Genomic DNA, 23647 nt, shown 5'->3' on the forward strand with positions numbered 1-23647 from the left:
TGTCGTGTCCTTGCTTGTATCAGGCTTAATTCCAGTTCTGGGACAGGGAGCAGGGCAGGATGCTCAGGGTGTGATGGATAAGGAGAAGGAGAAGGAGAAGGACCGCTTGTTCCTGCAGCCCCCAGCCACCCTGCATGGCACAGATCCACCACGGAGCGCATGGGGGGCTCCAGCTGCCTCCTCCCCACCCAGCACCGACCCAAACCTCGCTCCAGGGCCTCCCTGAGCTCTCCCCCAGCACCAGCAAAGAGCCCAGAGCCCCCAGGGCAGCTCCGGGGGCTGTGAACCCCACTAATATCTGGGTTGGAGGGGAGGCAGCAGGGCTGGAGCCCCGAGGGGAAGGCAGGTGCCTGGCTCCTCCGTGCCTGCCCAGGCACCGCTTCCCCCTTTTCCCGTGAGTCAAGCAGAAAACATAAATGAAAGGAGGAGAGGCAAATGTGCCACCCCCTCAGGCCGAGGTTCCGTGACAGAAGCAGATTCAGCGCCCAGGCAGCTGACCAGGGGCCGGGACAGCCCCAGCACGGAGCCGCTCCCGGCCCCCGTTACTCACTGGCCGCCTGGTGCCACGCTCCTGGTGGGAGACGCGGGGTGAACTCATGCTCACGTGGAGGAATTTCCAACAGGAATTTGCTTGCAGCTTACAGCGAGGCAGGAAAGCATCCCCGCTCCACCCAGCTGCACGACTGCAGGCAGCCCTCCACCACGAGGAAAAGGCGGTTGCGGCACCCCAACGCCATCCCCAGCTTCCCCAGGGGCAGGGCGGGGGGCTGAGACCCTCAGGGGCAGATCCAGAGCCAGAGCAGCCCCCGGTCTCCCTTTTTTCTCTGAGAGCTCTGATTTAAATTCCCCCAGCACCAAGGGCTATGGGTCAGCAAGGGGGGCATGGGGAGCACCAGCAGCAAAGGTTGGGGGAGAACAGGGGACGGATCCTGCCCCTTCCACCCTCACCAGCAGCACCACGGGGACCTCCAGAGCCAGAGGCTGCACCTGAATCATCATTTAGCAGCGCCAGACCTCTGCTCATGAATCACCTGCACCCTGCGAGGAGCCTGAGGGCTGCTGTGTGCTGCTGAAGCTGCGCTCAGTTCAGAGCTGACCTCAGCTCTCGGCCGGGGTGAGGGAAAAGAGCGAGCGCGCATCGGCCACTTGCTCTGCCCTCCCTCCAGCGAGGTCCTGCCTCAGCTTCTGACCCCCTTCAGGCTGAGAAAACCCTCAGAAAACCAGCAAGAAACGAGGCAAAGCCTGATTCTACAAAAGGAATGAATGAAATTAGAAAACGAAAACAAAAGCAGCGGGGGCGTCTCCGTCTCTGAAAGCCCAGCACGAGGATGCCGAACACGGAGGGAAGTTCCTGGTGCCACGGCAGTCCCCGCTGCCTCCAGCTATGCCTCCAAGCTGGGCAGTGCCCAGCCCAGCCTGCGGTGACGGGGGGACCTGTTCTGGGTGTCCCAGCCCCGTGGGTTTCCCAGCAGCTGCCCTGCTGCCTCCCCTCCCGTGCGGGCACAAGGGACGGGCTCCGCTCACAGCGCCGCGATGGCCTTGGCGGCGACGCGGCGCCCCAGGGGCAGGCTGAGATCCGTGATGGCCAGGACGATCTTGGGGCTGGACATGGTGGACACTTTGACCAGTTCTGAAACCTGCAGGGGGAAGAGGAGGAACACAAATTGGCTCAGGGCAGCACGGCAGAGATGAGAGGCCGGTGGCTGGGCTCACGCCAGAGCCCCAGGGCTGGCCGAGGAGGCCGGGGAGCGCACGCTCGTGAGAACCCAAAGCCTAAATCACCATCGCCCTCCTGCTTCCCCCGGGGCCAAGGCTGGGTTGTCCCCGAGTGCAGGCAGAGCCCAGGGCTGCAGGGAGCTGGGGACAGAGCTGGAGCTCATCCCTGGTCTGTCAGCACCGAGCGTGGAGCCACGGGAGCAGGGAAATAGGGGGAGAACGAACAGCAGAGCCTCGTTTGCTCAAACCAGCACCTCGAGCTACCCCCGGTGCTCTCCCCATGCCCTGAACGTGCCCTCCTGTCCCGTGGGGCAGCACCCGAGCACCCTGCGAGCGGGGAGAAGCGCCCCTGGGGTGGGACTCACCATGGTGAAAGGCATGAACTGCAGGATGCTGCCGCGGCTGCCCTGCTCCAGGCAGTCCACGCACTCCTCCATGAACCACTGCACGAACTGGGTGTGGGTGCCGGCCGTCTTGGCCCCCAGGATGGAGGAGATGAGCAGGAAGAGGTTTGCTGGGGAGACAGGGCACTGAATATCAGAGGTTGTGTAGGCTCAGGGAGGCCAGGGACACGGCTGGGGTGACCCGAGGCCCCTGTGTGTCCCCGCTGGTGTCTCGGCACGGCAGGACCCACCCCATAACCAGGCCCCGTGGGCAGGATCCGGCCCCACATTACCTAGCACCCTGTTCAGGGGGTCCCTCATGCTGACGGTGTGGAGCTGGGAGGCGGACAGCGAGGTGCTCATCGAGCGATCTGTTGGGGAGGAGAACGTGCGTCAGGCTGGGGGGAGGCTGGAACAGCCCTCAGCTGTGCCAAGGTGCCCTCCACACCCAGCGCTGAGCCCTCGAGAGCTTCCCAGCCTCCAGGCTCTCCTCCGAGCCACCCCTCAAGAGAAGGGGAGGTTGGGGGCATGGTGCTTGGTGCCCTCCACGTTTAACAAGCAGCCCCTGCTGCTCGGGCACCCAGGGGATGCGCAGCAGGCTGAGGGGCTCTGTCGCCATCCCGCTTTGCCCGGGCACTTGCCCGCACATGCCAGCCCCAGGCGTGACGGAGCAGCCCAGGATGTGTCACCGGGCCTCGCTCTTGCACAAGTCGCATTCATTCCGAGTCTGACCGAGTGCAACGACAGCCCCGAGGGGCGAGCGTGAGCGATGCTGCACGGGTGTGACTGTGCGAGCGTGAGTGTGCCTCCCCGCCGGGGGTGTCAGCGCCGCAGTGACTCGAGCCTGACGCTTCGCCGGGGCACGAGCGGAGTTACCGCAAGGTCACGCTCGGGAGAAGCGAGCGGCGCGCTGCCCCCGGCCACGCAACGCCAGCGTGATCCGTCCCGTGCGTGCTGCCAGCTGGGTGGAGCGAGCCAGATGTTCAACAGCTGCACGGCAGCGCTGGAAGCTCGCTCTCGGGGCAGAATTTTAGCTAGCGGAGAGCCAAGGCGTGACCGATGGATGAGCAGCACAACCCGGGCATGCCAAGGGGATCTGCGTGACCCGCGCTGAGAGGCACCGCTGGGTGTCCCCCCCTCTGCTTGGTGGCACCTCCTGCAGCAGGCTGGGAGGGTCAGGATCCTGAAATGCAGCTGCTGACAATGCCAGCAGGACCCAAAGTGGGATGCTCTGAGGATGCTCACCCAAAAAAGCAAGCCCTCCCCCACTTTTCTCATGGAATCACGAGTTGTGCGGCTGCTGCAGGAAGCAGGATTTCCACATCGCTACAGCAAACAGCCCGAAAAAAAGTCCTGAATGTCACTGGAAAGAGGTGGAACCGCACCAAAAAGTTAAAAAAAGATAGTGATATAAAGGGAAAAGCCCATATTTCAACAGCGGCGAAACCAGCGAAAAACCACAGGTTATCACTGTGTTGAAAACTGGCAAACAAAGAGCGGGGCTGGAACCAGGGCGTCGGGGTGGAACAATGACCAGGGAGCATCCTGACTCACTGCCCGGACACGAAAATGGCCTCGCTGCGTGCAGCCCTCGGGCAGGAGGACACGGCTTCCCCCCGCCAGGGCTGTCGCAACCCGCAGCGCCACGCCGGGGACCGCGGAGACGTCCCCGAAGGGACTCATCAGCTCCACTTGCCTTGTTAATAACAGTGGAATTTCAGGATTTAGTCACAAAGAGAAACGTCACCTCTCACGATCTTGCTGGGACGGTGACATCGGGGTCTCCGGTCCCGCACAGGCTGGCCAGGGGTGACGGGGTTTGAACAAAAACCTCCCCGAGCCCCTCGTGTGTTCGGCACGGGGTTAGGTGGCACCGTCGCGGAGGGAAGGTGTAATCTCATCACCTTTCCTAAGCTGTTGTCATCAGAGAAGTCAGAAGCTTGACCTTTCGGAGCAAAAAGCTCCTCGGGAACCCAACAGAACACACCAAAGTGCTCTGCATCTTCTCAAAACACCCTGTGTTATGTCAAATTCTGCTGCGGGCCCGTCCTGGCAGCAAAGGGACTGGCAGGCACCCTGCCCGCCTGCTGGCAGCAGCACAAGGCTCTGGAAAGGTGGAGAGGGGAGCAGGGAGCCTCCCCGCTCCCTTCGAGAGCACTTGGCCCTCTTGGGAAGTGTTTCTGCGCCCAAGCACGTCTCACACCCAGAAATGAGTGGCGGGGAAGCACGGAGCCTTCCCCGGGAGCAGCCCTCCCCGCCTGCACTTACTGGGGCTGGAGAGGATGTTGGAGTCCTCCTCGTTGGAGCTCAGCAGGCGCATGAGCTTGGAGGGCTGCGTGTCGTCCAGCGGGAACAGGCTGATGTAGTCCTGGGGGACAGAAGGGGATCAGCCCCAGCAGCCCCTCTGCGGGGCCCATAACCCCCCCCCAGGCCCTGCAGGACTGTGCTCTCGGTTCACCCCGAGTGACTCAGCCTGGGCCAGCCCCGTACTGAGCACCCCCTTACAATCCCCTACTTTCCCAGAAAAGAGAAGGGAAATCCCTGCATCCTGAGGTCAAGGGACCAAACCTCAGCCAGCCCCGCGGACCTGCATGGGGAGCTCGGTCCCAGCAGCTCCCCTCCTCCTCCCAGTCACCCCCCATCCAGCTCCCATCCTCGGGCGCACAGCGCCTCCGAGCAAACCCCGCTCGGTGTCGGACGCACCTCGATATCCTCCCGGTGCCTCTTCTTCTGCCTGCTGGACGCCTGGCCCTTGTTGTGGGAGGAGTAGGAGCTCAGGGCGCACCACACGGAGAGCCTGGGGACAGAGCAGGGGTGCTGCAGAGCTGCCACCATCCCACACGGCTGGTGGTGGGAGCCAGCAGCTCCTGCCAGCCCCGTATTGGGGCCGGGGGGGGGGAATTGGGGTGCTGAGCCCCTCTCGGGACAACCCAAGCCCCCGGAGTGTTTCCCTGTCCCCACAAACAGGCCCACGTGCCCCAAGGGGGACAGCGAGCACAGCACCAGGGCTTACTTGGCCAGCGCCTTCCCCGGCGGGTCCATGAGGGTGTGCCACTTGGAGGAGTCCGTGAGCAAGTTGGGCAGGATGTGACCCAGCAGGGTCAGCGTCAGCTGCTGCATGTCCAGGCAGAAGATGGCATAGAGCAGCTCCACGGCCCGCAGCGTGTGCTCCTTCCTCGTCTCCTTCAGCAGCTCCTGCGAGGCACAGGGCAGGGCTGAGAGGGGCAGGGGTACAGCCAGACCCTTCCCCGCTCATCTCCTGCACTCAGGACCGCCACCAGAGCACGGGCAAGACCCGGCAGCCCTGAGCTGGACACCCAAACTCAGCCCTGGAGGTCACGGCCACCTCCCTGCTGCACCCCATACCTTGACCAGGTTGTTGCAGAACCAGTAGACGCCCCCCATGTGCAGCAGGGTGTCGAAGATGTGGATGGAGCGGCTGTCGACCCAGCCCTTCTCCAGCACCTTGGTGAACATGCTGGTCAGCACCTCCTTGATGGGCTTTTTGGGGGGCAGCAGGTTCCAGTAGGGGATGGTGTCCATGCCCGTGGAGGGGAACTTGATCTGCGTGGCCGTCTGCTGCAGGACGTCGGCGCACATGTGCTCCAGGATGGAGCTCATGATCACCACGCTGTGGCCGAGAGAGAGAAAGAGAGAAAAAAAACAAAAAAAAACAGGATCAGGCGGGCTCTGGGAAGCAAAGGGAGGGGAAGAGGGGCCAGCACGGGGCGTGCTGCGAGCCAGGCTCACCGCTCGTTGTAGAACTGCAGCGTGTTCTCGCCGTACAGCGGGGTGGCCAGCTGCCGGATCATCTGCAGAGACTTCTCCCGCTCGTCCAAGCCCAGCATGCGGACGTGGGCCACCAGCCAGGCCACAGCGCACACGGCCATGCTGCACACCTTCCCCTTGATGTTGTCCGTGATTTTCTGCAGGAGAAGGGAGCGGAGGGGGATGGCACAGATGTAGGGATGCTGGGGTGAAGCCTGTGCATCGCCTCCCAGGGCAGAGTCTGAGCCTTTTCCCCTCCGTGGGGTGAATTTGCCCCTGCCAACCCCACAGCCCCCAAAAGGGTGATGCCAAAAGGGCCGCAGCAGTTCCCCACGCAAGCCACTAAGTGGCCACTGAGCTCTGCAGTGACTGCAGCAGCATTGAGGGCAGGAGGACAGGGGAACCCAAAACCAAGCCCTCCTCCTCCAAGCCCTGCACCCCCCTCCCACCGGACCCACCTGGATGGACTCGAAGGTGAGCACGCCGTTCTCCCAGGCGTTGAGGATCTCCAGGATGGCGGCCGAGATGCTCAGACAGGCCTCGTGCCACTTCATCTGCCTGCCGGGGAGAGAGGCAGCGGGGTCAGGCACCTGCCCAAAGCTGCTGCTCCCCTCTCAGCGCCTGCCCGCGGGCTGAGCCCTTACACCAGCTTCATCTCGGAGGAGTTGTTGAGGAGGGCGACCAGGGATTCCACCTTGGTGGAGTCGGGGCAGAAGCAGGGGTGGTCGGGGTTGAGGATCTTGCCCTCCTCGGGCATGCAGGTCAGCATCCAGGTCTCGAAGAAGGGCACCTCGCCCGCCGGGCTCGACTCTGACAGGATCACCTACAAGGGAAGCGGCCCCGGGTCTGCCCCGCGCCCTGCAGGGACCCCGCCTGGAGACCCCCAACCCCTGGGGAGGATCCCCCCACCCCGGGGAGCTCGTGGCTGGGGAAGCAGCACAGCCCCACGGCTACAGAGAGGCAGGCACCGGGCAGCACCAGTGCAGCACTGGTTTCCAGTCCACAGGCTGTGTTTTGCCCCCTCTCCACGGCACTGTGCCGGCACCACGGCCCGTCTCCAGTCCTGCAGCATCCCTCGGGGAGATGCCAGCACAGGGCCGGTCCCGAGGGGCTGTGAGCATGACAGCAGGGTCACCGTGCCCTGCAGAGCACAAACCATTCATCCCCCACCCCTCTGAGCCCTGCTCGGGCTCCCCAGCACCGGGGTCGGCTGCCCCACGGCTCCGGGATGCGCGGCCCAGCTGGCAGCCAGCTGCGAGCACTCCCGGGGGGGGGGACACGAGCTGGGAATCCCGTCCGCTGCTTCCTCCCTCCAGCCCTCCGACACCCAAGGGAGGCTATTTTTGACAAAAGCTTTGCACATTTGCACATCTGTTCGGCAGCAGCTGGTCAGGAAAAGTCGCTCCGGGCTGGGCCGGGGGCTGAGACCTCAGCAGAGAGCCCCGGGCACATCCGCTGCGGGCTGCCTCCAGCCTGGACTCCCCCTTTTTTCCCCCCCCGGGGCCGGCCAGGCAGCTCCCCCCCCCCTTTGGATTTTTCCCTCCTTTCTCCACGTTCCTGGTGTTTCGGTATCGTTTCACCTCTCAGCAGATGTCGAAATGGGGAAAATTTTCATGCAACCCAAGGACCGTTTCCTGAGGGAGGCTGCGAGTTCCTCCTCTGCCAGGGGAGGGCTGACACTCAGCTCGGCCCCCCCCCCCCACAGCAGCCAGAGCCAAATTGTGCAGGGCTGGGGTGGGGGCAAGGCTGGAAAAAGTCCGGGGAGATCGGAGCCAGCCCCTGGTATCAAAAAGGGGGGGCACAAATGAAAGTCCTGAGTCCTGGGGAATGCTGTGACACCCCCACTCCATCACTTTACATATTTCTGGCTGCCCCGGGGGGGGGGAATCGTGCCAGGCACTTCACCCACACACAGCAGGGAGCTGCCAGAGGGGCAACTGCTGGATTTGGGGACGGTGACAAGGCCCTGGGGACGGTGGCACGGCCACTAGAGGAGGCTGGAGGCTGCAGGACCGAGGCTGCCCCTCTCTCAAGGTCGGTTCCCCAGCGCTGCCCCCCCAGCCCCACTCCCCGGGGGTGCGGGGCGCTCACCTCCGAGCCGTAGGTCTGGGCCACGTGGCACAGCATGAGGAATGAGATGTCGAACAGCAGGGCCCGGACGGAGGCTCCCTTGGCTGTGGGGATGAGAAACAAAGACCTCACGGAAGCTCCTGCAGCACGGGGAGGCAGACAGGCGGCCCTGAGAGCTCGGGGGCCAGGGCCCTGCCTCCTCCCGGGGTGCTTTTCTAACCCCCAGGTGTTTGCGCGGCGATGAGGGCTCCGGGGGACACGCCAGGCGCTCCCCTCACCCCCGCCTGCCCCAGTTCAGGCTCCCAGAACAGCTTTGACCTCCATTTGACAGCCCCAACCCAACCCCGGGCTCCCTCCTCGGTGCTGTGGAAGGTCAGAGCACTCAACGTGTTTTAATCACCACGCAAACGCAGTCAGAGGCCTTATCTCGGGCGCCGTGCTGACACATCACCCCTTCCAGGGAAGGAGCCGGGGCAGGGCCGGCCCCGAGGGGCCCCAGGGGCTGGGGGAAGAGGGAGCTGCTTCCCCCCCCCAACAGGGAGCACCCTGCTTTTGGGACAGACACACTTTTTGGGCAGCAGGAGCCCAAACCCCCGCTGGCACCCGGCCACGTGGCCGTGCCGTGCTCCTGCCAGCAGCCCCTCGCTGCCCCGGCACCGCAGCGAGCCCCAGCTTCACCCATCGGGGACCCCCTGGGCCCCCAAAGCGTCCCAGAACGCGGCAGGGGGGGGAAGCAGAGCCTGCACCACCCCACAGATGGATGCATGCACACTTACAGCCTTCTCCGCTGATGTGCTTGGTGAACTCGTTCAGCCTGGAGGGGGCAGAGAGAGCCACAGTGAGATGTTAGCATCGTTAGCATCACCATCATTAGCATCACCACCGTTAGCATTAACTCAATCAGCCCCCTCCCCATCCCCCAGACAGGCAGGGACCCCAGATGTAGTGACCACGGCCGTGCCGGGCTGCACCCTGCAGTGGTGCCGTGCACCCAGCCGGGCTGGTGCTGCTCCAGCTGCCCCCCAGGGTGGGTGAGGGGGCGTCACGCAGCCCCCAGGCGTGCTGGGGGGGGTGCTCTAACCAGGACACGGGTGCCTGGGGACTGTGGGCACACACAGCGTAGCACCTTGGAGCTGGGGCTGTGCTGCAGCTTCCAAATCTCACCTGAGCCTCAAAGCAGCTTTGCTTTGATACCGTGCCCCCTTTACAAAGGAGGGGGAATGCTGTAGGGACGGCTTCCCCAAAACCCAAGGGCTCCCCTGGATCAGAATCCAGGCCAGAGGCAAATCCAGCCTCAAGCGTGGAAGGAACAGAGGAGGAAGGGCGGCACGGCCGAGGCACAAGGCTCTGGGGCAGAGGCTGGGGGCTGCCCGCTCACCCCAGCCCTCGGGGATGGAGTCAGCCAGGTGGACACTCACTTGATGAACTTCCGAGCAAAGGATTTCAGCTTTCCCGTTGCTGCTGCCGCCGCCAGCAGCAGGTCCAGGCTCTTCCCAGATAGCATGTGACCCAAGACCCCCAGCAAGCCCTCGGGGGATTTGGAGTGGTCCGCATCCATGGTCTACAGAAAAAAAAAGAAAAAAAAGAAGAAAAAAAGTAAAAAGGGAGGAAAGAAGTCATGAGGAAGGCAAGTTACAGAGCAGCAATAAAGCTCCAGCCACAGGGGCAGAGCTGACCGGCTGCCAGAGCCATCCCGTGAGGCCTCCCTGCAGGGCTGGGGGGCACCCCCGGCACCCCCAGGCTCTGTGGGGCACGGCAGCTCCCGCACAGAGCAGAGCTGCAGCAGGCAGGGGCAGCAAAACCGGCAGCAAAACGTCTTCAGGAGGGAATGCAGCAGCAGGAGTGACGCAGGGATGAGGGGAGTCCCTCAGGAGGGGGGAAATGCACGCGGGGGAGCGGCTGGGCTCGGGCTGCTGGCACCACCGACTGCATCGCGCTGCCTGGCAGCTCCTCCGGCTTCCAGGGAAGGAGGAGGGGAGCTCCAGAGCTCCAGAGCTCCAAGCTGGCACGGCAGGGACTGCGACAAGGCTGGGAGCTAGAAGCTAGAAGCAGGCTCTGGGTGGCAGGCAGCACCCAGGCAGGAGGGGGACGCACCTTCAGGATGTTGGTGACGGTGGGCTCGGCCCTCAGGATGAGCCTGGGGTTGGGCTGGATGTTGGCGTTCTCGGCTGATTTCAGGTGCGGGGCGTGCTCCCTGTCCGCCATCCTGGGGACCCACAAAAAAAGGGGTGCTGAGCAGGAGGGGGGGCGCTGCCCTTCTCCCCCCACCGCCTCAGGGCAGCACTCGGAGGGGCCAGGCTCTGCCCTGAGCTGGCTGGCACCGAAAGCAAAGGCTCAGCCCCCTCCAGGTCAGCCAGCAGCACCACAGCCGGACCTTCCTGCACCCCACGAGGAGGGTGGTGAGACCCCAAAACCCTGCTTGGTCGCCCAGGCTCTGGCAGGGGCCCTACCGTTTGTCAATCAGGTTGGTCATGTTGGCCTCCGAGAGCAGCCCCTGCTTGCTGCACTCCTGCAGGAGCAGACTCATGCAGTTGCAGCTGGAAAAGAGAGAGAGAGGAAAAAAAAAGGAGAGCGTGAGCCCAAGGGACGGTGTTCCCACTGCCCTGGCAGGGACACGGGGCAGGGGGGGGGGCAAAGCAGCGGTGCCAGACCTCCCCGCCACCCAAAAAGGGCAGGACAGAGCCAAGCAATCCTTTGAAAGCCAGGCCTGGAGCCTCCCGGACACAGCGAGCAGCGAGGACTCCCGAGCTGTCCTCCTGCCTCTGCTCCAAGCCCTCGGAGGGGGGCTGCAGGGCTGGAAGCAGCTCCAGAGATCACAAAGCATCACCGCCGCGTGAATCAGCTGTCAGACACTCGCTGCCTTGCTCATTTGGCAGCACCACAGCCTCGGGAAGAAGGCAGCAGAGCAGCAATGGAGCCTTTTGTCTTCTACGAGGAAAAGCCTCGCACGGAGCTGCCCCAGCAGCCCAGAGCGCAGCTCCCCGCGGCCATGCTGGGGGCAAAAAGGGGTTGGGGGACAGGCCGGCCACGGGCTCGCAGTGCTGCCAGCGAGCCCAGGGCACGCAGGCACTCACTTGCATCGCTGATCGGCCGTGTCGAGCAGCGGGGTCAGCTTCAGCAGGAACTCGAAGGCGCAGTTCACGTCCTCAGTGAAATCCTGCCATGCAAAGAGGCGAGCGCTCAGCTCCTGGGAGGGCTGGCACCAGCCTTGCCCTTCCCTCCCAGCCCCTTTTTCCCACCCCAGCCACCCTCGCCCAGCTTTGGCCGGGCACCAGCACGGGTCAGGACAAGCACTGTCCGCTCGCACGCGACGCTGCCGACAGCTCCAAGGGCCCCCGAGCCTCACCTTGTCCCCCTGGGGGTACTTCTTGAGTTTCACCAGGACCTGGGGGATCTGAAAGACACGGGGGGATGATGTGACTGACAGACAGGCTGCAGAGGAGCACGGCACAGGCCGAGCGTGTGTCAAGGCCTGGAATCACACGCAGATCCCTTTTGTCTGCCCGCCGCTGAGCCCGGAGCTGGCTGTGGCATCCTTCAGAGGCCCCCCAATTCCCCAACCACGTCCCAGGAAAAATAAAGTGGGGCTGGGCTGAAAAGGAGGCTGCAGGAGGGCTGCCTGCAGGCTCAGCCATCTCACATTGTCCCGATGGGGCGAGCGGGGGCCCCCAAGGGGCACGCCGGGGGTCAGGACTGGTCGCTGTGCCGGGTTTTGGTGCTGAGCAGGGCCAGGAGAGCAGGGAAAGGCAGGAGCTGGGGGCACCGGGCGCCCCCCTGGGGCTAGGTCCTACCTTCAGGAAGGTGAAGGCCGTCCACTTGAGCTCCTCCGTGCCCTCCGGGGACTCGATGAGGCCCACGAAGCAGGCCTTCCAGATCTCCAGCACGAAGAGCGGGGAGGGGATGCGCTGCGGGGCACAAGGACAGGACCCCCCCCGAGTGCTGGGAGAACAATAACGCGACTCCCCCGACCGCAGCCAAGCCCTGCACCCCCTGCAAAGCTGCTGACGGGCTCACACGTCCCCCCCTCAGCTTTCCCCACGTCCTCGGACCGGGATCAGCCCCCTCCTCGCCCCGCAAGGCCCTGCTCCACGTCCCCCCAGGCCGCCCCGAGCGGGAGCAGGGGGTGCCACGTGTGTACCTGCATCCTCTTCACCATCATCAGCTGCTCCACCAGCGGCTGGGTCTCTCCCGTGAGGTTCATGGTGCCCTCCAGCAGCACCACGGCGTGCACGGTGGGGAAGCCGGTCTTGTTCAGCTGCTCCGAGTGAACCGAGAGCATGGTGGGGATGCTGAGGGAGGGGGGAAGATGATAATGCACGGTTACTGGAGCCTTGTGGGGACGGATCCTTGCTCCTCCTGTCCCATTTTCCCTTCCCAGCCAAGCCCCAGACCTCTGTGGTCGCCACAGGGGATTGTCCCCTGCCCTGCACGAGAGCCTTTGGGCACGTCCAAGTCCCCTCGCCACACCTCAGGCCGTGGAAGCACCTCCTGGGGCACACAGGACAGGGACAGCTCTGCCCACACTGGAGCAGCTGAGGGATGGCCCTAGGAGCCCTGTAGGATTCCTTGGTGGCAGGTCACCAGTCCCTGTCCCCCTTCCTACTACTTCCAGCCCCAGCCCACTGCCGGCACAAGAGCCAGAGCCGGAAAGGGACAGGAAGGCAGGGAGCCAGCGTGGGGAGAGGCAGGAGGAGGGCTCAGCCCCCTTTTTACCCTCCAAGCCCACGAGGAAAGCGGCGCGGAGCTACCTCTTGATGAGGGAGATGCAGTCGTCAGCCTGGCTTCGCAGGGGGGAGTTGCTGAGGCTGCTCAGGCTCTCCCCCAGCTTGACGAGGGATTGCTCCACGCTGCTCCACGAGGCTGCGGAGAGAGGGCAGGCGTTGGCTGGAGGGGGACGGGGACAGGACGAGGAGCCAGCAGCTTGGCTCTGACACACAGAGGGCTGCAGTCTGCACACCTCTGCACGCCCGGGCTGCGGGGGGGGGGGGCTGCGTGCAGGCCAGCAGCTCCCTGGCACGACCTCTAGGCCAGGCACGGGGACCGAGAGGAGGCACGGGGCTGTGCCAGGAGGGCTGGCAGAGCTCAGGACCCGCCGCGCGCCCGGGAACGGCTCCCGCAGCCTTGGCATTAATTCTGCTCCTCCGCCAAGGGCAGCGAGGAGGGGAGGGGGCAGGGGGTGGCACGGAGCCAAGGAGGAGACGGTGACAGCAACGGGGCTGCGAGCCACGGGGACAATGCGGCAGGAGCTGGGCAGGGGGAAGGGGAGGTGGCAGCTCCCTGGGGCCATGGGCAGGGACGTACAGGTCTCCTCCAGCTTGGCGATGTGGATCAGGGCGCGGTTCTTGGTGCTGCCCAGCATTTTCTCCAGCCGCTCCAAACACATCTTCAGCTGGTTCTCGGCTGCCGCTTGCTCCAGCGCCTCCTTCACCTTCTCGGCGTAGAAGGCGGCGCAGTGCAGGAGCCAGATGAGGGCACTCATCAGCGCCCGGCACAGCCCGATGCACTCCTCGGCCTTGCCGTGGCAGCTGGCAAGGGGAGAAAATGGAATTGTGCTCACCCTGGGCCAAGCTGCAGCCCCCAGTGAGCCCAAGGCATGGAAACGGGGCACCCTGGGGATCCAAACCACGTCCCACGCGCCCAGCCTGGCGTGCCCGCTGCCTCCCAGCTCCCCCACTGCAGACCTCGACCCGCTCAGCCCACGAGCTTCTCCCCCACGCCAGGGGAAATAAAAATAAAAGCCTGCCCAGTGCAGGCTCCTCTCTGGCCACTCAACTGCAGGGAAACTTTCCAAGCCCGTAATCAAATTATCTTGCTAAGAGAGGCTGAGCGCTGATCAATGCGTTTCGAGAGGTGAGCGCTTTCCCCTCCTGATGCACAAATCATCGGGGCCAGAAGTTTTGATCAAATTAAGCGGAGGATCAGATTAGGCAGGAACTGGATTAAGCAGCCAGCCCCGCAGTTGGCCAGCAACAGCTCCTTGTTAACATCTGCGACTGATGCACATTCATCGCTGCTGCTTCCATCTCGTGTAATTGAAGAGCTGCTACCTTCAGCCTCCCGCCCGCCCACACCGCCAGAAGAGGCTGGCAGGGGTTAACAGGAAGATTTCTCAGCTTTCTATAAAAGTTTTTTTTTGTTTTGTTTTGTTTTTTTGTTGTTTTTTTTGTGGCCTGAATTGTCTGGTCTCCCCTGGGCCCTGCGACACCAGCGGAAGAGCACGAAGCAAAACAAGGCAGCTGCACGCAGCGCCTGGGGCAGCGCAGGCAGGACGGAGAGCGCTGGCAGCCGGGGCCCTGGGAAGCCGCCGAGGCCACACAAGAGAAACAAAACAGAGAAGGGGACAGAAACCCACGGGCTGCAGGGCTCACACCCACCCCTACCCACCCAAACCGGGCAGGAGTGTCGTGGCAGAGGCTCTGAAACCCCACAGTTGGTGGGGTTTCAGACCCCCTCCTGCTCTGCCCACGCTGGCACTCACACGGCATCCCAACCCGGGGTAGCAGCTTGGGAATGGAGCCGGAGGGGGAATAGGGCCAAGGTGGGCACCCCAAGATCAGTTTGGGGCTCGTGGGGGTCACGGCAGGGCCGTGCTGTACCTGAGGCGGTCGCAGAACATGTCCATGATCTCCAGCAGCGACTGCACGCACAGGTCCCGGGAGAAGTCATCGAACTGTAGCAGGGAACAAGGAGGGATTTCAGTAGAGGGGGGGAGGAGGAAAAAAGGGGGTGCCGGGCTGCAGCACTTCCAAAAAACAGGCGTGGGACACCCAAACAAACAGAAACAGGGGCAGGGCTGTCCCTTGGCTGGGTCGTGGCCATCCAGGGTGGCCAAAAGCACCGGGAGCGCGGGGCGGCGGGGACCGGGCTGCGTTTTGTGAGCCGCCCTCCCCGAGGCACCGCGGGGGCCCGGAGCTCCGTTTGCAGCCCCCCGCTGAGGCAGCAGAGGCTCGGTGCCAGCCCCCCGCGCCCACCCCCGGCTCGGCGGGGCTTGGCAAGGAGCTCCAACAGCCCGGCTGGCCGCGGGGACGGCAGAGGCGCCGCTGACATCTCGGCGGAGCAGATGGGGCCGCCCTGCCGGGCCGGAGCTGGCCCGCGGGTCTGCGCCGAGCCCACGCTGCTCTGAAGGAGGAAGCTGCTGCCGTCAAGGTCAGCGCTTCTCCGACGGGCACGGCCCGGCCGTACGCTGCCTCTGCCTCCCCGACAGCCCTGGAGGGGAGCGGGCCCTGCCCAGGGGGCTCCCCGAAATCGCTGTCGGGTGCGGAGCCCCAAAATGACGCCATGCGGCCGCCGGCGCTTTGCTCGTCTTTGTGAGCGCAAAGAGGGGGGAGGAAAATTGTTCCCCCCTCTCTGTAACTCTCCCTAAAAACCTGGGGGTGCTGTGATGAGGCCCGGGGAGGGTTGAGGGCTTGATGCAGCCCACGGAGCAGCCCCAAACACCGAGCAGGCGCGTTTCTGGGGTGTCCTCGTCCCCCTCACAGTGGCACGGGGATGCCCAGCACCTCGGGAAGCCGCTCCCAGCACCCAGGTGGGATTTACACAGAGTTGCCATGGGGCAGGAGCCCACCAGGAGCCCCACACGAGGTTTTAGCACCCACAAAGCGTGGTTGTGCCTGGAAGCACCATCAGGGCTGTCCCCAGCGGGCCACGACGGGGCTGGCGCGCTGCTGACTCAGCGCAGGCTGTCACTTTCCACTTGACCTATATTCGGGGAGAGCGGCGGGGCAGGGAAGGGATCGGCGGCTCTCAGGTAAAGAGAAAAACCCTCGGGGAGCAGCTGGCAGAGCCGTACCTTGCTGATGGCCATCAGCACCGTGGAATAGGACACCATCTAGGAAGGAAGCAGAGAGAGAGAGAGAGAGCCCGGGCGGGCGCCGCCGGGCTCGTTGCTGAGGAACGGAGAGCTCAGGGCACGGCCCCGGGGCGCTGACCCGACACAAATCCCCTCAGACAGCTCGAGGTGAGCGCTGCCTGGTCTCACACAAACGTTAAAACGCTGCACGGAGGCAGCGTGGAGGCTCTCAGGGCAACAATCCCCACCCCGCGTGCAGCAGGCAGCAATATTCACAGAAATCTCCCTGCCCGGGGCACCCACCGAGCCCCCCTCCGCCCTGTCCCAGGCAGGGGTGATGCCTGCGGGGCGCAGACGGGACGTTTGGGGTGTGTGCCCGCCACCCACGAGCTCTCTGCCTGCTAATTGGGGCCGTGAGGTGACAGCCAGCAGCATCTGCAGCGTGGGGAGGGCGATTACCTGCGAGCTGATGGCGTACTTCAGGTAGGACAGGATGAGGGGGTTCGGCGACGGCCCGATCATCGCCTGCTCCAGCAGCGCCTCTGCGAGAAAAGAACGGGGCCAGGGGGTCCCGGGTCAGGCAGAGCACGGTGGGGACACGCTCACAGCACGGGGACACCCGCACCGTGCCCTCGTTTCTGCTCTCACCCCCCCCAAAAGGTGGCAGAAACCTCGTTACCCACAACAGCTCTGCCCTAAAATCAAAAGAATCCTCAACCTTTCTGCTTTTTCCTGAATAACTCAGCTCTCCCGAGCACCTCAGACCCAAACCAGCCCCTGCTGCTCTCCAAAAACGTTCCCCTTCCTCCCACGTCGTGCCCGGGGGGGGCTCAGGCAGCCGCCAGCACACGGCTCCTGCCCCGCTACCGGGGGCTGGACTCCGGGCACCCCACAAACACCACAAACGGCCCCATTTGGCCAGGATGAGCCCCACACGGCTGGCGGCCGGCCAGGGAGGCTGGAGGGGCTCTGCCCACCCCATCTGCTCAGCCGAGCCTTGAATCGACCGCTTGAGAGCGGGATGCACCTCCCAAAAATCCAGCCCGGGGCTGCGGGCACGGGCTCCAAGTAGGTCAAAGCAGGCGGCCCCCCCAAAAAAAGGTGGCACCGAGCTGGGGCCCGGCTGTAGGAGACACCCGGGGGGCTGGTGGAAGGCTGGAAACGGGGCCAGAAGGGCTGCTGGTGGCCGTCCCCTCCCCGCTGGCTCAGGGGGTGCCAGGAGGAGCTGGCCGCACGCTGGTGCCCACCGCAGGCGTTGTCAGCGCACATTTGTCGAGCCCGGCCGTGATTCGGGCCGCCCGTGCCAGGTTTTTCTGCTTTTGTAGTCGAAATTTGAAAGGCGTGAGGCTTTGGGGAGGGGGCAGCCTGCCAGCCGGGCAGGATCCGGATCCGGCCCCGTCCTCGCCGCGGGGGAGTCGTGGGCTAACGAGCCCAGCAGAGGGGCTGAGAGGTGGTGAGGAGAAATCCCATTTTTCTGGAAATTGCGGGGATTGATCGCTGCTGAGCGGTCGGTGGGAAGCTGAGGGGCTGGCACCCGGCAAATCCGAGCCCCCCTGGGCCACCCCACAACCACGGCTGCTAAAAAAAAAATACAGGTAGGGAAAAAAAGGAGGAAAAATAGGACCCAGTGGGGCTCGATTCCCCACCCCAGCGGGGTGAGGGGAAGCTTCCCTTCAAGGCAGCGAGCACTCGGGCAGCGCTCGGGGTTTTGTTTGTCCCAGGCTCCCAACCCCGTGCCCCTGCACAGGAAAACAAAGCTCCCACTTTCCTAAAACGGGCAGAAAAAGGTGGAAAATCTCTAAACCGCGCCGCACCGCAGGCACCGGCTGGCAGGGCTTGGGGCAAACGCCCTTGAGTAGGGACAAGGAAAAGAAATCCCGATAAGCGGGGGCGGGAAGGGGCCTTTTTGGGGGGTGGGGGCAGCACCAAGCACCTCGGTGGGGGAAACTGAGGCACAGAGCCCAGTCCCTGTCCCCATACCCTGGTCCCCCCAGCCTTTCCCCATCCCCCCCAGTCTTCCCCCACCCCCCAGCCCAACCCCAGTCCCCTCCCCATCCCCGTCCCTGTCCCCCCAGCACCTTCCCTGTCTCTGTCCCCAAAGCCCCTTCCCAGCCCCCCCAACCCCTTCCCCATCTCCCCAGCCTTCCCCTGCCCCCCGAGCCCACCCCCAGCCACCTTCCCCGTCCCTCCAGCCTTCCCCCAGCCCCCCAGGCCCCCCCAGCCCCTTCCCCAGCCCTGTCCTCCCAGCCCCTTCCCCGCTCCCCCACCCCCCCTTACCCCAGCCCCCCATCCTTCCCCAGGCCCCCCCACTCCCCCAGGCCCCCCAGCCCCTTCCCCAGCCCTGTCCCTATCCCCAAAGCCCCTTCCCCATCCCCCCCCACCCCCCTTTCCCCATCCCCCCAGCCTTCCCCTAGCCCCCCCAGGCCACCCCCAGCCCCTTCCCCACCCCCCCACCCCCCCCATCCCTCCCCCATCCCCCAGGCCTACCCCCACCCCCCTTTCCCCATCCCCTCAGCCTTCCCCCGTCCCCCCCATCCCCCCCCCACCCCCTCCTCACCCCCCCACCCCCCTCTCCCACCCCCCACCCCCCCCCACCTGCCAGGTTGAGGATGTCCCAGGTCGCCCCCCGGGGGAAGAAGCGCCTCATGTTGACGGCCCACTGGTAGTCGCTCCAGCGCTCCTTCCAGGCCTGCAGCAGGGCCTGCTTCAGGTTCACCACCTTCATGGCGCCGTTTGGGGGGGAGGGTCCCGGGGGGGGGGTCCCGCAGCCGGTACCGTGGGGGGGGGGGGGGAGGCCCTGAGGCTGCCGCCCGCCGCCCTCAGCGGCTGGGCACCGCCATCTTGGCGCCCGCCAGCAAGCCGCGCGCTGATTGGGCGGCGGGAGGCGGCGGGGCGCGGGGGCTGCTGGGAGATGTAGTTCGGTTGGGAGGGGGGGTAAAGCGGCGTGCATCTGCTGGGCGTGCAAACACGGGGGGTGCAAGCACGGGGGGTGCAAGCAGGGTTGCAAACGTGCAAGCCCTGAAGGCGTGCAAGCACCATGTGCAAAGGCGTGGGGTGTGCACACAGGGGGTGCAAATACAGGGTGGGCGTGCAACAGCAGCAGTGCAGCAAGGACGTGCGTGTGTGAGCGTGCAAGGGTGTGCACGGGTGTGCATGGGTGTGCAAGGGTGTGCAAGGGTGTGCATGGGTGTGCAAGGGTGTGCATGGGTGTGCAAGGGTGTGCACGGCTGCCTGGGGGTGTGCACGCCTTGCTGTGCACACAGAGCTCCATGCACACGCGTGTGAGCTCGGGTGCAGACAAGCAGGGGGCTGCCTGCGTGTGCAGGGACACGCGTGTGCGTGTGCAAGTGTGCACAGCCCCCCCGTGCACACTCGGCCCCCCCCGCGCCCCCCCCAGCCGTGCCCGCACCCATCCTCCTTGGCAGCACCCCGCGGCAGCCGCCCCCTCCCCGGCTGCGCCAAAACCAGCCCAAAAACACCCGATTCCCCGCCGCCCATCGCCATGGCAACGGGCAGATGGGGAGTGGGTGCCGGGGGGGGGGGGCTGCACACCACGGGGGGGGGCCCTGAGCCCCTCAACGCCCCCATTCAATCCCATCAGCGGGGCAAAGCCCCCCAGGGGCCTACAAGGGGGTCCCCCAGGGCAGCAGCCGCCCTCGGGTGGGCTCATGACCCCCCCCCCTTCATTTTGTGCCCCCCCCCGCCTCATTTTGTGCCCCCCAGGCCCGGGGGGGGGTCTCGGCGGCCCCTTAATGCCCCCGTTAATCATTCATGGGGCCGGGGAGGCCGCAAATCCCCCGAGAGCTGCAGCCGGGATTAGGCGGGCGAGCTGAGGCCCAGCCGGCGGCGTGAGGCCCCGGACCCCCGCCTTGGGGAGGGGGGGGGGGGATAAAAAATAAAAAATAAAAGAGGGGGGGGTCACACACACCCGGCCCCTATTCATGAGGACGGATTTCCTGTGCCGAGGACGGGGATGAAGCCAAGGGGGGGTCCCCACAGCTGCTTGGTGGGTGGGGGGGGGGAGGTAACCGGACCCTCGGAGCCCCCCCGGGTGCGAGCCCCCCGCCCTGTGGGAGCCCCCCCAGCACCCGAGGTTGTGCCCCCCCACCCCATAAAGCACCCCCACGGATCCATGAGGGGCTCTGTGTGTGTTTGGGGGGGATGGGGGGGTCCATTTAAGCCCCCCCCTCAGTGTGGGGAAGGCGCCGCCGAGGCCTTGGCAGGGCGCCCCCGGCACAGCTGCCTCCAGCCGGGGGGGGGGCCGGATGGGGCCGGGGCCGTTCCCAGCACCCCAAACTGTGAGGGGGGGGGGGAATGTGAAAGGGTGGGGGGCACCCAGCCCCCGCTGCTGCTTCCCACCCACCCCCACGGCGGCGTTTTATAGGGTGGGAAGGACGGGATGCAGCGGGGAGGGGGGCGCAGGCCGGGCTGGGGACCCCCCCCCATGGAGATTCTGGGCTCGGTGTCACCCCCAGCATGGGAGAAAAATTAAGGGGGGGGGTCCAAATGGGGGGGGGCTGCTGTGTGCTGCCAGCTCGGGCTAAATATAGTAAATACAGCGGGGGGAATGTTAATGAGTTGGTTCCGGCCGGCTGCACCGCGGCCCCTCCACATCCCGGGGGGGTCCTCACCCCAAATGGGGCCGGGGGGGGGGGCCGGGGGGGGGCTGTGGGGGCAGCTGGGTGCACCAGGGGGCTGAGGGCAGGCATCAAACCCCATGGATGGGGAGGGGGCAGGATGCAGGGACCCCCCCACACACACACACGCACCATGGCCCTGCCTCAGTTTCCCCTTTGGGGTGGGGGCCCCTGGGGGGGGGGCACGGGCTGGGGGCAGCCGAGCTCAGCCCGGCCCCGGCCTTATCGCGGGCAGACGGTGCTGGTGGAGGGGGGGGGGGGGCCACGGGTGTGCTGTGTTTGCTGAGGATAAAGTGTACGGCGGGGGCACCCGCGCCCCCACCCTGCCACGCTGGCGGCCCCGCTGGCCGGGGGTGTGAGGGGGGGGGGCGCTAAGGGAGGGGGGCATGGGAATGGGGGGGGGGTTACGGGGCTGTGGGGACAAGGGGTAATGGGGACTGGGGGGGGTCACAGGGCCATGGGGACTGCGGGGTGGGGGGGGGATCACAGGGCCATGGGGACCAGGACCAGGGGTAATGGGGACTGGGGGGGGGGGGTCACAGGGCCATGGGGACCAAGGGTAATGGGGACTGGGGATGGGGGGGGCACAGGGCCTTGGGAACCAGGGGGTCACAGGGACCTGGGGAGGCGGGTGACAGGGCTATGGGGACTGTGGGGGGGTCACAGGGTAATGGGGACCAGGGGGAATGGGGACTGGGGACTGGGGGGGGGGCACAGGGCAATGGGGACCAGGGTGAATGGGGACTGGGGACTGAGGGGGGGGGCACAGGGCCATGGGGAGCAGGGGGGCTATGGGGACTTTGGGGACCAAGGGTGGGGGGCAGTGGGGGGCACCCACCCTCAGCCCAGCAGCGGGGAGGGGGGGCCAGGGGCTGCTCTGGGTGCCGCTGGGCCACGGGGACCCCACCCTGGGGCCCCCCCTCCCCTGGGTGCCCCCGTCCCTTGGGGGGGGTGCTGGGGGGGGGGCCACACGCCATGGCAGCAGCCCTTTAGACCTGGGCATTATGGGATGTGTAGTCCTGGGGGGGGGGCTGACCGCGGGGGCTGCTGGGAAGGAGCCGGGGTGGGACAGGAGGGGGGGGTTTCTGGGGGGGGGCGACCCCAGCGTCACCCCTGGTGACCCCGGTGGGCCCCGAGTGCCCGTGGCCACCCCTGGCCCCCAAATTCCTGCTGCACAGCGTGGCCCTGGCCCCACAGCCCCCCCCCACCCCACAGCCCCCCCACCCCACACAGCCCCCACAGCCCCCTGTCATGGGGGCCAGATCCTGCCTGGGTGGGGAGGGGGCACAGCAGGGGGGGTCCTGGGGTGCCACGCAGCCCCCTGCCCACACCCAGGGCCTGCCGGCTGCTGCTCCCCCCAGCACCCTTGGGCAGGGTCCCCAGGACCCCCCCGCGGGCACAGTCCCCAGGACCCCCCCCGTGGACACCATCCCCAGGACCCCCCCATCCCCAGCTGTGTCCCCATGTCCCCATCCCCCCGTGGACGCTGTCCCCAACCCCCCTAGTCCACGTCCCCAGCCCCCTGTGGTCCCCGACACCGTCCCCACTTCCTCAGGGGACCCCCCCAGCCCCCCCTCGGGGCGCCGTCCCCCCCCCCCAGCCCCGAGCCCCCCCACTCCGTGCGGGCCCCTCCCCGGCTCCCCACAGGCACCGTCCCCGTCCCCTCGCCCCTGCCCCAGCCCCACGGCCGCTGTCCCCGTCCCCCCACTCACCCCCCCCCATTCGGTCCCTGTCCCCCGTGGGCACCCACGCGGGACCGACCCCATCCCTGGGGGCTGCGGGGGGGGGGGCACAGGGCGCGCGCAAAGAGGCGCGCACGGGGGGCGCGCAAGGAGCGCACGGAGGCGCACGGGGAGCGCGCACGGAGCACGAGGAGCGCACGGGGAGCGCGCACGGAGGGCGCAGGGGGCGCGCAGGGAGCGCACGGAGGCGCACGGGGCGCGCGCAAGGAGCGCGCAAAGAGCACGGGGAGCGCGCAAGGAGCACGGGGAGCGCGCACGGAGCGCGCGGGGCGCGCGCAAGGAGCGCGGAGCGCGCGCGGGGAGCGCACGGAGGCGCACGGCGCCGCGCGAGGAGGGCGCAGGGAGCGCGCAGGGAGCGCGCAAGCGGGCGCGGCGGCGGCGGCGGCGGCTGCAGGGAGCGGCTGCGGCCGGCGGAGGGGGCTGCGGCCGCGGCGGAGCGGGCGGGCGGGCGGCGCGGCGGGGCCGGGGGAGGAGCCAGGCGCCGTCGGTCGCCGCCGCCGCCGCCGCTGCCGCCGCCGCCGCCGCTGCCGCTGCGCCCCGCTCGGCTCCGCTCCGCGCCCCCCGCTCCGCGCCCCCGGCCCCTCCGCCACCGCCGCCGCCGCCGCCGCCCAGGTACGGCCCCGAGGGGGCCCCGCCGCCGCCGCCCCCCCCCACCCACCCCGGGCCCCGCCGCGGCCCCGGTTGTTTACCGAGGGCCCGCGGCCCCCGGGCGCCCCCGGCTGAGCCCGGGCGCAGGTCGGGCCGTGCAATGGGGAGGGGGTGGGGGTGGGAGGGTAGGGGGGGTTGCGCGGGGGCTCCCCCCCCGGCCCAGCGCGCACCGGGAGGCGAACTGCGGGTAAATATAAAAATAGCAATTTTTTTTTAATTATTTTTTTAATTATTTTTTTTTGGTGAAAAAATCCGGCTGTTCTGCACGGGAGGGGGGGCCTCCAACCTCCCTCTGCCCTGCCTTGCGCCCCCCCACCCCCCTCCCCTCTTTTTATCCCCCCCCATTCCTGCACCGCTCGGTGCTGCAGCGCGGGGCTGCCCCGGGGGGGGGGGCCACAGCCGCTGCCCACCCCCGCTGGGTGTGTGTGGTGGGGGGGACACACACAACGGCGCCGCCAACCGAGGGGGGGGGCCACGCACGGCGCAGCCACGGCAGCTCCCCCCCAGCCCCTCGGCGGCTGCGTGGCTGCGGCGTGGCGTGGCCGTGGGCCTGCACCGTGGCTGCACGGTCACCGGCGGCCACGGTGCTGCAGGGAGCCCGTGGCCGTGCCGTGGCCGTGCCGTGGCCGTGCTGCAGGGAGGCCGTGGCCTGGCCGTGGCGGTGCCGTGGCCCACCGTGGCGGCGGTGGGGCCGTGGCCGTGCCCCGTGGCCGTCCCCGCCCCGCTCTTGGCAGGCGGCGTCAGGAATGCATTTAATATTTTTGATTTTTTTTTTTTTTGTAATTTTTGATTTTTTTTTTTCTCTCTCTGCTGGAGGGAGAGCGCCCTTTTTTCTTTTTTTTTTTTTTTTTGGTGGTGGTGGTGGTGTTTGTTTGGTTGCGCTGCTTTACGCCG

At 66.4% G+C, this 23647-nt stretch overlaps 1 protein-coding gene across 1 annotated transcript; it reads right to left on the bottom strand.

Moving 5' to 3' along the window:
• Positions 1-1457: 1457 nt before the first annotated feature.
• Positions 1458-18458, bottom strand: MED24 (mediator complex subunit 24). Its single transcript, XM_032202962.1, has 25 exons — positions 18322-18458; positions 16186-16268; positions 15727-15765; positions 14534-14607; positions 13239-13462; positions 12686-12797; positions 12076-12226; positions 11729-11842; positions 11284-11331; positions 11012-11094; positions 10388-10474; positions 10032-10143; positions 9356-9498; positions 8714-8751; positions 7959-8041; positions 6512-6690; positions 6326-6425; positions 5850-6025; positions 5466-5730; positions 5113-5294; positions 4803-4896; positions 4368-4467; positions 2393-2470; positions 2082-2230; positions 1458-1637 (listed from the first exon to the last, which is right to left on the bottom strand). The coding sequence occupies exons 1-25, from the start codon at positions 18449-18451 to the stop codon at positions 1521-1523; spliced, it is 2961 nt and encodes a 986-aa protein (XP_032058853.1). The 5' UTR covers positions 18452-18458; the 3' UTR covers positions 1458-1520.
• Positions 18459-23647: the final 5189 nt, after the last annotated feature.

The sequence above is a fragment of the Aythya fuligula genome, chromosome 24 (genome assembly GCF_009819795.1).
Source record: "Aythya fuligula isolate bAytFul2 chromosome 24, bAytFul2.pri, whole genome shotgun sequence".
In the NCBI taxonomy this organism is placed as follows: domain Eukaryota; kingdom Metazoa; phylum Chordata; class Aves; order Anseriformes; family Anatidae; genus Aythya; species Aythya fuligula.